Source organism: Siniperca chuatsi, linkage group LG14 (genome assembly GCF_020085105.1).
Source record: "Siniperca chuatsi isolate FFG_IHB_CAS linkage group LG14, ASM2008510v1, whole genome shotgun sequence".
NCBI classification, from domain to species: domain Eukaryota; kingdom Metazoa; phylum Chordata; class Actinopteri; order Centrarchiformes; family Sinipercidae; genus Siniperca; species Siniperca chuatsi.
In genome coordinates, this window is record NC_058055.1 from 23,195,919 (window position 1) to 23,209,305 (window position 13,387).

Genomic DNA, 13,387 nt, shown 5'->3' on the forward strand with positions numbered 1-13,387 from the left:
TTCATCATCATGCCACAGTGGCAGTCATATTCGCATGCATGTTCCTTTACCGATGGGTTAGGGTCATCCAGTTTCTTTCATCCTTTACCAATTTTTAAAAGCTTTGACAGTTAATTCCAAATGCCATCACCCTTTTAACAGGTAGAACCTAATGGCTGAGGCTACAACATGTATTCATATACCATCAATTCTCAAATACAGTAAACATCAGCATTAAAATAGTAAGCTTGGTCAGCTTATGCTTACTTACCATTCACTGATGAGTGAGATGCAGAAAGCCTAAAAAAAAAAAAAGAAGAACGAAAAAAGAATGAGTTTGGAAAGTATGCTTTTTTGAGATGGGAACATCAATGCAATTCTCATGTTTGCTCGTTATATTTAAACTTTTGACAGAGCCAGGCTAGATGTTTGTTTACTGTATGCTAAGCTAAGCTAACCACAGCATGACTCCAGCTCCATTCATAATGCCCATACATGAGATTGATATCAATGTTCTCAACTCACTCTGGGAACGAAACCATTTAAACGTTTCCCGAATGTGAACTATTCGTTTAAGTATAAAGGTAATATGAATAACCATTTTTGCAACTGTGATCACAGTTTGGCTACTGTGATATATTATTTTTCTGGTGTCATTTAAAAAATGCATCTAATGATGTGGATGTGTGCATGTAAGGTTCCACCGTGAACAAATGGCCGTTTTCAATCATTCTTACACTCCAGTCATTGTAAGGTTGCAAACTTTGTCATTAACATTGCACATTAGGATTCACAAATAAAATGCATAAAATGTTCTATAAAATATTGGTTAACATGGAAACATGACAGATAAAAATAGACTTTGCTGGAATGTACAACCTCATGTATCACAGGCATAAATTATGAGTAATTACAGCTTTCCACTGTACAAAGTAATGTGCCCCCACAAGTTTTTATACTTTTTCAAATGTGTAGGTGTGTACAGGGGTTGGGATTGAGAAGACAAATAGTAGGCCAAGGCCTAACTCGTGTTGCATGGTTGTCAGTGCAACCTCTCAGAGCAACCTGGTGGCTGTCAGTACTGTTCATTCACTGCTTTGTTCCCCAAATCCTTTCACAGCAGGGTTTCAAAACAGGCCTGGTGCACAAACACATGTTGTAGAAAGATTTGGTTTTCTCCACCAAACTGCTACTGTGATATCACCTGAGCTGGCATAAAAGGAAAAGCTAAAGCAAACAAATTGCTTAGAAGGCTGTAAATGATGAAACATGGATACTTGATTCACTATGATGATGATGATGATGACGATGATTGTATGAGATAATTGTTCTATAACTTTTACTCACTGCAGACACAAAAATTGCCTTTTATACGAAACACATCTCTCATTCATAAAATCAATTATAGATTATACTCTAGGTGGGTTGTGGGAAGAGGATAGCAGTAGGGATGAACAATAACTGAACATGAGCACTTGAAAATTAGGCCCTTTTGAAATAAGCAAATTTTATCTTGCTCTTCAGAAACAGAACTGGGGGCTATTGTGAGTATAAATCTCCAAAGGGTGCAGATAGAAAACATCACGTTATGCCTCAACGAAATCAGACTGAGCTCCAAATGCAATCAAAGCCTCTCTGACAGACCGCTCAATTGGAACAAATCTCACGAGGCTGGCAGGAATCACAGGCATTGTGCTTGATTATGCCATCTGATTGGATTAAAGAGAATACCTATCTATGCAGGCTGATTGATAGCTCCTTTGCCTCAGATCAAGGAGTCTGGAGTCTGCACAGGCCTGTTCTGATTATAGCTATCCCCACTGATTCACACTCGGATCTCTGCTGATTATTTCTAATGTGCCTGCTGAGAATAATAGTTACTTTATAAAAAATAATAATACTAAAGACAGTTTTACCCCCAAATAAATTGGTTTAGATATCAGGTTTGCAACCTGTCTGAGCTGACTGCTTATGTTCCTTGTTCCACTGGAATAAATTGTGGTAATATTTCTGTCTCCCCAGATATCACTTATTACTTTGCCAAGTACAATATTATGATAACCAATAGAAAGTATGGCCAAAATCACGTAAATAAGACCCAAGTTTTAATAAACATGAATTTTCCATTAACTCTAACTCTAATTGCTAGCTCTGATTTAAAAGTGTTAAAGGCTTCAGCATGGAAGTTCATTTCTCACTTTGGGAACAGTAAGTGTGAGAAAATAATTTAAGGTCCATGTCCACGTACTAGCTTTTTGCAGCTATCAACCACATATCATAGTTTTCATTAGCAAGTGTGGAAGCTCATGTAAAAATAAGTGGTCGTTTATGGTTATATACTGTATATAATGCTAACTCTGACTGCCTTTTATTCTACAACCACCTCCATACTTACATATATAATAAAATAAATTCATAGAAGTAAAATACAGACAAATCCACATCCCCCAAAAAGCTTTTACTGAAGTAAAGGAGAATTATAATCATTGACAATCTCTGCGGTTACTAAAAATCACCGTATAGTATGCTGGCAAGTCATTTCAGTCCCCTGTGAACAGGACTTGGGATGTGTGGGCTCCACCTGATAAAGCAAACCTCACGTCTGCAGTGCCAATATTTTCAGGTTAAAACAACCCACTTACAGTTTCTGCCAGATGTCCTCTCTTTGCTTTCAACTATCAGGGGCATTCCATTATTACTGTGTATATAGATTGAAGGCAGCAGCCTCATATGGCCATAATACACTCTGCCAGTTGATTTCATTTACCCACAGTGTGCCGCACAGATCAGAGACCCACTGCCAAATGAATCTATCAGAGTGGGATTGAGTTTTTTTTTTTTTTATCAGTTACCCATTAGAGGGATAAAACAGAGCACTTTAAAAATCTATTAGAGCCCCAACACATGGCTCTTAAGTGCTTGGCAGGGTTTAGAAAGTGACATGGGGAAATGACTAAATTGATATTTTCACTACTAAATAAATTTCTAAATGGCGATATCTTGTTGACTAGCTCCTACAATTATCCATTTCACTTTGTAATTTTTGAATATTTCTCCAAACACCTTTCAGGAACTGGATTTTCTGCTTCTCCTTCTTTAATATCCTCTGTTTCATATCCTGTGTGTATTATTTTTTTCTGCTATTTCTATGTCAGTGTGAAAGATTTTCCTTGAAAAACTACGTTTTGTGCTGCATACTCTCCTCAGGGGCAGTCTGTTATCTTTTTAGTGGTAGTCAGGGCCAACAGGAGGTGTTTTGTGAAACATGAGCCGACCCCAAAAGTACAAATGCACTACTGTCTTTGTAGGGATTCAACATTCATCCTCCCACATATTCTATCTCTCTTATCACCTCACATCTCTCTCCCCCATCAACACAATATGACTAATCATTCCCTAATTCCACACTGCAGAATGAACAATGCCACTTAATCACTTTATGAAGAAAAGACATAATAAATGTGTACCTTGTGCAAATAAAACAATCAGGCGGCAGGCTAGTATTACTTTAAATTGATAAAAGACCATAAACAGTGCTGACAACCAATTCATTTAACCCACACAATAGACAGGACAATGATACAGGCAAGGGAAGGGAAGAGAAACAAATATCCATTACATTTGTCAGGGTCTTCAATTACATAAAACACCATCTGGTCAAGTGACTTAAGAATTTTATGAATTTAGATGTGCCTCCACCTCACATTCTCCAGATTAACACATGCACACAGTGTGCCAGATAAAGTGTGATATTGTTCCATCTTTGCTCGGTTTGATTCCTTGTCTCTTTTAAAATTGTAGCAGCCAGCTTTAACTAATTTGATTAAGGTCGATGGCAACACAATGACTGCCATCATGGGACATGCAGCCCTAAGATGATATTACAGCACTCAGCATCATGGAAAACACTAGTCACATCTTAATGTGGAGGTATATTTTCTTCTAGAGGTTTACTGCGCTTCACAATGACCAAAAGGAGATGAAACTCATAAAGAAGGGCCAGGAGGTAATCATCTAGCTACACAATATCTGAAAAGTACCACCAGTAAAGACATATTTGCAACCTTTCAACTCAGTATTTACACATACTGTATACTCATATTTAGACTATATTACAGCTCCTAGACCTCATGGAGTGTGTTCAAATGTGTTCAAATAACTGCAAAATTGTATGTATAATTTCTGTTTTTGACACTTTCTATTATTGTAATAACACTTTGTAGTCATAGATGCACACTTTTAAGGAAGAAAGCCAAAGTATTGTCCAGATGCAATATTTGGCCCTATGATGATGTCAGAGGATCACCCAAGTTATCAAAATTCATTGTAAGGTGGACATGATCATCGGTCCCAAATGTTATGGCAATCCATCCAAAGGTTATTGAGACATGTCACTAAAAAACAAAAATGTCAACCTTATGGTGGCACTAGAGGAAAAGCCAGGGCATTACCAGTCACTAGGATTTATCCTCTAGGGACCATGAACATCAAAAATTTCATGGCAATCCAATCCATTTTGTTGAGAGATTCAGTTTGGACCAAAACTGATGAACCGACTAACTGACTGACATTCCTAAGAAACAATTAACAAACCAGTTACTGTGATATATGTTGCATTTAAAGGTCCATTAGCCATTTTGATCTGCAGAGGGAGTGGGTCCCCTTCCACGGCGGTTGCCATGTTGCATCGCCATATTTCTACATTAGCCCAGAACACACAAACCAAGCACTGGCTCTAGATAGGGCCTTTCGCAGTTTCGTGAGTTTCGCGGCCACCGTAGTTTCTCCTACACACTTGGAATGGAGTTTGAGGCGAGTGGTATTCACATGGTTGCAAACTGCAATTTCAACACTAGATGCCACCAAATCTTACACACTGGACCTTTAAGAGGCAAAACATAAGTGATCAACAACTTACAACATAAATGATGATGAGATGTCAGTATATGCTATTAGTTCCCCAGGACTCAGAAATAGGGTGTCTTCCTAGATTTAATGTTTTTCACCAACATTCAACAGGAAGAAATCTATTGCTGAAGAGAAAGGGATACCAGGTTCTCTATCAACTGAGCTCTGTGGGGGGCGTCAAAATTCTGGCAAATGTAGGAAATCACAAACTAAAGCCGAGGCAGAGAAGGCAGGTCAGAGAAAGTGGATCCAACAAAAAAGTAATCTAGCTGCCAACGGGGACACCCAGCAGCCTGTTGGCATTTTCAGTACCACAGGGTTCCACCTAATGCATTTCTGCCAATATAATTATGATTGGCATGCAGTTATCTCTGCATGTTGAGCTGGATGTCATGTCACAGTGAGTCACCAAAGGGCTTATGGGAAGTGTGGCAACTAGTCATGGAGCTGATGTGTCTGCATCGTGTCTGTGAATGTCAGCGAGGACAGTGCCGATGTCTCAGTTGACCTGTGAAGCTAGAGATGGTGGATGAGGAGGAGGCTGCACAAAAATGGACAGGCAATCACTCAGCAGCAGACATATTGAATGGTCCCACATGGCTGCCACCCACAGTGTAATGAGGGTTACCAGGCCATGCTGCCTTTCAGCTGACAGAGGCCTTATTTTACATTTTGTTGCCAATGAACACTAGTGCATTACAGTCTTCAAGTGGTGGCAGAGACAAAAAGAGACAATAATGATCTTCTGAACTGGCACTGTTTTGCAGAGCAAGATCGTAGATATGGTTGCTGGACTGTTCTGTTAAAAAATGTTAAATCCCATGAAAATATAAATTCTCCATTCAGTCATATCCCCATTTTCATTTAATATATGAGGCCTTTTTCAATCTGCATTCTTGTCTGGACTTTTAAAACATCATCAGTCATGGCCCAAGTACTTAGCCAAGTCCTCATGTAGCTAAGTACGCTCCAAATCCTCGGAAGTGTTTTATCGCCATCCATTTTATTGAGAAAGCTTTGGGATTAACACTTCAAAATAATGCCTTCTTGAAAATTTGCTTGGTCAGTTTCAGAGAGGTGAGCTAGGTCGGCAAGTCAGCGTCCATGGTCATCGTTGGGGAGAACAGTCTTCTCTAAGCAAGCCTTTTGCTAATTCACCAGTGGCACTGATGTCTCGTAGCATTTTAATCATAAACTATAACTCTTTTTGAAAATAACTCAAGATCTAATATTTGTTGCTGGCCTAATTGCTTTGTACAGCCTAAGTGTACTTTTGGCTTCTTAAATGTACAGATCTTGCTACACTTATGTATTAATTGAAATAAATTGAGGCAGTGTAGTGTGATTTTTGATTGGTTTTATTGTAAATATACATTATAGTGAGAATACCTTCAACAGAACTGTAGATTGTTATAAATAGAAACATAGAAGCATACAATAAACATAGTAAGTAGAAAGATAGCAAGCAAGTACTGCAAGTCAAAAGTCATAAATATAAAATAGACAATAAGATATGAAAACATATCATACAAATATTAAAGAATATGTACAATATGATTATATATATATAATATTATTCTATATATTTAAATTAAATTACTGTTTGTACAGGGATGTGATGTGACATTTACATGGGAATGTGCAAGAGTTCACAATATGTACAAAGAATATTTGCAATATGCAAGGTAGTAGTCCAGAAGATGTGTGTTAATGTAACACACTGAGTCAGGTATGTAGACTTTACCTTAATATAAGATGTAGTGAAGGGTTGGGGGGATATGAGCCAGTGTCAGTGGGAGGCCCAGCCTTGTTGATGAGGCCAGCTGCAGTCAGGAAGAAACAAGTGGCACAAGGCTTTGGTCCTGATAGACCACAGAGGGGTGTGACTGAAACAGTTTGTGTCCAGGGTGGGAGGGGTCAGCCACAATCTTTCCTGCGCACCTCAGAGTCCTAGAGGTGTACAGGTCCTGCAGGGAAGGTAGATTGCAGCCAATCACCTTCTCGGTATCAGATGGTGATGGAGTCAATGATGGAGTTGTAGAAGTGCACCATCATTGTCTTTGGCAGGTTGAACTTCTTCAGCTACCGCAGGAAGTACATCCTCTGCTGGGCTTTCTTGGTGAGAGAGCTGATGTTCAGCTCCCACTTAAGGTCCTGGGTGATGATGGTGCCCAGGAAGCGGAAGGACTCCAGAGTGTCGACTGGGGAGTCACAGAGGGTGATGGGGGTGGGTGGGCCTGGTATGCTACAATGAATCAATATTTTCCAAGAATTCTGTTTTGTCTGACAGAATGTCAGCGCAATTAAGATGCATCTGTAAATATCACACATTATTGATGACTGGTCAACTAGCATCCTGTTATATTAAAGCGGGTAAATTGGTATGCTACAAACATTTCTTACATCTCTTAATTACTGTAGAAAGCAAAGTAATTCTACTGATCTATAAACCTGTCACAGTGTGATCTTTATTACTTGTCACTTAAACAAAGAGCTTTTGTGGGATCCTGTAATCAGGATCTGGTAAGTTGATTGGGTAGGAGGGCTGTTTTAAACATTTTTAAACATTTCTGAACTGAACTTGCTCCAGAGCAGATTAGCCCTACGGCAAAAGTTACTTAGGTGATCTAGCCTGGCCTAAAATGAGCTAGTCGTGTGATACCATAAATCCTGGGTTAAGGCCAAACTTAACTGACTAACTCGCTAATCTCTCTTTGAGCTAGAAGCACTTGTTTAAGTACAGGTGCAAACTACAATAAAACTATGCCACTATAATGGAAAATAAATTGTGTAGATGACGCTAACAGTGTTTTTACTGAGGTGTACTTCAACCAAATATGACTGGCCTGTGGCTTTATTTAGTACTGACATGTCTCAACTACTCAAGGACCTTGTAGAGAAATGGGTCCTCAGAGGCCTCAGTAATTCTGAGAAGGACTTGATGCAGTCTTGTTCCCTGTACCCCGAACCTCTGGCAGTAGAGCTGAGGTGTGGCATTGACCTATTGCTCCCCAAACAATTACACATTAGTAATGAGCACCATTCTCTCTCTTACACAAACATCTGTCTGTGTCTTGATAGCTTACAGGCACTTTCTCATGTCTCCGCTGAGACAGAAAGCTAAGGAAACATAAGGCCCAATTTGTCAGTGGGCAAGCATCTCCCTCAGAAGTGTTTTAAAAAGGCATATGTTTCCTCCAGCACAGCATTTCATTCTCAGCAAGGAGCAATTTCTGCTTCTGTTTTCCTTAACTATAATATGCTGGAGTACAGTGGTCTGCAGTCTCATTTGTAAGTTTCTTATAGTACTTCATAGCTACACTTGGTCTGGCTGTTCTTCGTCTGTGTTTTGTATATTGGTTAGAGCTGTTATAAAATCAACCTAATCAATGACACCAGTGGTTGCATTTGCAGTAAGCTGATGGGTCTCAGAGACAGAGTTGGATGCTATTGGAATGATATTTTAGCAACTAGCTTCAGTCATTGCATGATTATGAATCGGCAGCTAGTGTCTGAATTTACCACAGACTATACATAATTATCTTTAAATAACATTTGATACTGTATCAGTACAACTTCTGTTAAGATTATGTTACCATGGAGCAAAACCATATACCAACACACTCTTCATATTATCAATATACTTTTTTTTTTTTTTTTTTACATTGGGTAACATTCAAAATAACAGCCTCATTATTAACCAAATACAAAAAAAATACTTTTAATTGTTGTTGTATTTACTTTCCTTTTGACCAGCTGTGTTGCTGACAGAACTAGTGAAGCAGTTTGAAGATGCTGTGGGGACATAAAGGCCACTACAGTAAACAAAATTTAAAATGAAAACTAAGTGTTTAAAAGGTCATATATTAAAGGAAAAGGTCAGAAAACCATGTTGGTGAATATCTCATCCACACCAAGCCATTGCAACACTGAACACTGTTACTTCATTAAAACTTTACTTGAGTCGTTGCCATACAAAGCATTCCCTTTGTAAAAAGATGGTAGAGTGTTTTCCAAGTCATACACTCTTGCATTAGGACAGTTGCACAATTATTTCCTCTTGATAGTCTGTCTTTTCTCCACACCAAAGCTGCCTACAGCACAAGATAATAGTCTCTTCCATATCTCCTCAAGCAGTAGCCACACTCCCCTCTGAGTGGAATGTCCAGTGTGTGTTTGTGTGCGTGTGTGTGTGTGTGTGTGTGTGTGTGTGTGTGTGTGTGTGTGTGTGTGTGTGTGTGTGTGTGTGTGTGTGTGTGTAAGCTTATGTTTATCTCAGCACTGCCTTTGGTTCCTTTTGATTTCCCTTAAGCCTTATGTCTTTTGTCATGTTCTGGTCTTCTGAATGCTTGCTTATGGGTGTCATTTGTTTTCTCCCCCTGCCTCCTCCCCCATTTCTCCTTTATTTGCATGCTCTTCCTCCTGTTCCACACCTCCCTCCTCAACTGCCATGTCCTCTCCTTGTGTGCTCAGATACTGCGCCCAGCACTGAACCTGCAGCTCATGGTTGGTATCTCTACTTTCCTCTTAATGTCTCTTTTTTTAACTTGTATCCTGTTTCTGCAGCATGCCTACGTTTACTGTTGCACAGTAGACATTATTGTGCCAGACTGCCCAGCCTGGAAATGTCAGCTGTGTGCCTGGTGTCAGTCATTTATTGATCATACTGACCTGTCTTTTGAGGCCACAGAGCTCCCGCCAAGTAACAGTCAGGCTACATTTTATTTTTGATTTTTTTGCATTAATGTGCCACAAAGATGTTTATATCACTTACTGTCACTGCATATAGCAGGCATAGCATAAACACCCTTTTTTTCTTTTTCATTCTCCTCACTAGAAATGCACTTGTGAAATGGTTGCACCAACTAACCAATTACAGTGTTTCCCTGAAGGTGCCACAGAGGAATAAAACCCACTCTGAGGCCAGAACTGATTATATCAACAACATGAGATGATTTTGTGTGGATGCGAAAATAGACCTCATTTACTCGTTCTCATTAATTTGAACGAAGATGATATACATAATTTTCTCATTTTGCCTAAATGGCATTTTGTCATTATTTTGTGGCTGAAGTTTCATGATTTGTCTGAACAAATTCATGAACGTATGGTCACAAACTTTATATTAAGCATGTGCTCAGTTTTGCTCCATCAGGAAATTTTAAACTGACTTCACTCACTTGCTATAATGGTCAAATTAGGGGCCTGTGTAGCAAATGAGCCATGAGCCCTATGTGGTAATTTAGTAAGTAAGTGGTCATATAATGCTCATTTTCAGGTTCATCATTTTGTACCAGAATAAGTTTACATGGTTTTTCAATTTTCAAAAAACACCATATTTTTGCTCATACTGCACATTGCTGCAGTACCTCTTTTCACCTTGTGTCTTGAATGCTCTGTTTTAGCTAATGAGTGAGGCATCTCACTTCTATTTGATCTTTGTTGGGAGTTGCACATGCGCAGTACCTAGGTAAGGACTAGTAGCCAATCAGAAGCAGAGTAGGACAGGTCCTGACGAGCAAGGTAGTGTGATTCAAAACAAAGGTGCTTCAGCCGGTAACTATGGCTTCAGTTCAGCCGTTACTGTTCAGCTGTACATGTTCCAACAACCCGAACCAGCTTCACAACGAGACTGGAGCAAGACTTTTCAGAGTGGTAAGTTATTAATTTGTAACTAATTTATCTTTCATAGGTAACATTTTAACTGTGCACTGTCTCTACATCACAGTAAGAACTTTATTGACTGCCTATCTAACGTTATTTTAATTTCATATTTAGGTGTACTTGTGGAAACTGCTCAATGTGTGCATTATGACGGCTGTTACATAGTGACGTAGATACGTTACAGAAGTAAAGGCTGGACTACATTTGAGCTGTTTTTAGGCAGTTCAGGTGCAGTGTTTTCCCTTTGGGGTGGACATTGGGCTTTTTCACTTTGCAAACCTATTACAGGCACAAAAATATATATAACACAAAAAAAGTGGAATATTGAAAATTGATATTCAGTTACAGTATTTCCCTCTCATAAAATATTTGTAAAGGGCAAAAGAACATGGGATTAAACCAGATGAATGGATTTTCACGGTGGATTGATGGAGATGGGATTTTATTAATATGCATACATTTGGTGAATGAACATTTGGTGAATGAACATTAGTTCAGGTGTTTTAGCAAATATTTCAATATAATTAACATTTTATTAATATGCATACATTTGGTGAATGAACATTTGGTGAATGAACATTAGTTCAGGTGTTTTAGCAAATATTTAAATATAATTTAGCAAAGTGTTTTAGCAAATATTTAAATATAATTAACACTCATTTATATCCATAAAACTTATGATGATGTGAAATCGGGTTTTCAGTGGAAATATTAGGCACTTTGTTTTTTGTACCAGTTGACAAATCATGTTTTGACCCGTGAAATACCTGTTTTCTTTTTACTTAATGTGACAACCAGCCACACAACAAACACACACAACAGAGCCTTCAAACATTTCTTAATGCAGATATAACCTTAAATACAAGCTCACAACATGTTGATCACATTTTCTACATCAAATTAATCTTGCTAATTTTTGCTTGAAGATTAAAACTGCTTTACTTAAACATAAATTAAATTCAAATACAAGTGAAGTGTTAGTCCCCTTAATATTATTCTTGTTCATTTTAACACCCCAGAGGTACAAACCCATTTTGAAGCAATCTCTCTTTGCAAAATGAACTATATCACACATGAAATTGTCTGCTCGCTGGCTCGCCCTCTATAGCCTAAAGCATGCTGTGTTCATGCCACTGTTGAAAAACACAAGCTTGGACTCATTTCATTTTTTAATGTTTTGACCAATTTCAAAATTATTTTAACAACTGCAATCCTGTGTTGCTTGTACATGTGATAATACATTGAGGTTTAAGTTGTTTCTCTTTAAAGTGGCCATAATCAATATTTTCATAATAGCAATGTATCAAATCACAATGTGAAAAGGCTCACTGGTAGTGATGAACCTACAGAGAATTATCATTATCACCCGAATCAGCAGCTCCCCTCGGCTTTACAGAGCTTTATAGTGAGTTTCAGCTCATTGTTTAGCTGTCTGGCTGCAACATTACTATTCTGGTTCAATCTCACTGCTCTCATGGCATCATTTTCTGCAGCAAGCAGCTGTTTTCAGCGTAAAATGCTCAAAAAACCCACTGTACACTTCCTGCTCAGCACCAAACAGCAGACAGTCACAGTTAGAGACTAGCTGGTGAACTTAGTGGAGCATTTAGCAGCTATCAATCAAGCACAGTCTGTACACACCCACACAGTCCTGAGGAGACGTCTGATCAGCCAGTCACCCATGTGGGTGTCCAGCATGAATACAATACAGATGGTAGTTCAGTAAATAGTGAATCACTTTGTAATGACTTGGATTTCAAGCCCTATAATTCAATGAATATTGACAGTTATGAGTCAGTGACTGGCAATGCAGTGATAATAACATCAGTAACATACAATATGTCCCGTGAGGTAGAGCCGTACAGTAGGTAGGCTAGAGAAAGTCATGAAATTAAAGCATCGACTGAACAAACTGTGCATTACACTTTCATAACTGTTTAATTTGCCTAACAAGAGCTGAACAATGAGCCACACCGTCACTCTGAGCGACATATTCTTTCATTACCATGATGTGTGAGGAATTGGTCTTTAATTTTGTTTTTCCCCTGTGTATCAGAGAGCTGCACATAGCGCACTGAAGAAACAAACCAGCTACAGAACTCTTGAGAGCATCTTGTGTGATTTCTATGCATTCAGTGCATTTTAGAGTCAGTTATAGACTCTGGGGACATACACTCAGTTGTCAGTTCATTAGGTACGCCTGGCTAAAACTAATGCAATCTGATAAAACAGTCCTTCAATAAATCCTACCTTCATGAATGTTATAATGTTCAGTTTTTGTAGAGAGGTGTTGATTCAACTGTATGGTCATTTTGGAGGATGTAGTTCATGGTGCTGTTGAACTGTGTTGCATTATACAGAGAGGCTTATCTGTTGTTTAGCCTACCCGTATTGATATAAATGGGTTGCACAAAATAATTGAAACGCCTGTTAGTATAACGCAATTCAGTTCAACAGCCTGTGTTTTTATTTTCAAATGGTGTAATTCTACGGTTTGACAGTAGTAGGATAAAATTATTGTTTGTAATTACTTTCCATGGATGTAAAATCTGTCCTCATGCTATAATAAACCGCTGTGCGGTGTTTTGGCATTTGATAAGCCTTCACACTGTCTATCAATTATTCAAACCCGCCTTTCTGGATTGGATTTAATTGTTTCACCTGTAACTGACACAACATGCCCCCACCAACCGAACCCCTTGCGTTTTTGTTTTTTTTTGGGGGGGGGGTTACATATCGCTGTTTTCAGACCAGTCTGATCACCCAGGAACTTGGTTGTACCCCGTGAGCACCCTCTGCCTAAGTTTCCTCATTGTCAACACCATTACTAACTGTA

The 13,387-nt window shown here is 38.7% G+C and overlaps 1 protein-coding gene across 6 annotated transcripts in view; it reads left to right on the forward strand.

Annotated features, from left to right (window-relative positions):
* cadm1a (cell adhesion molecule 1a) overlaps positions 1-13,387 on the forward strand; it is a 368,288-nt gene that overhangs the window by 330,052 nt on the left and 24,849 nt on the right. For 4 of the 6 annotated variants that reach the window (XM_044221784.1, XM_044221788.1, XM_044221785.1 and 1 more), the window contains one exon: positions 9,361-9,393. The exons of the other annotated variants lie outside the window; for them this stretch is intronic. In XM_044221784.1, coding sequence (XP_044077719.1) covers positions 9,361-9,393 — 33 coding nt within the window. The remainder of the gene's footprint in view (positions 1-9,360; positions 9,394-13,387) is intronic. 6 annotated transcript variants of the gene reach the window in all.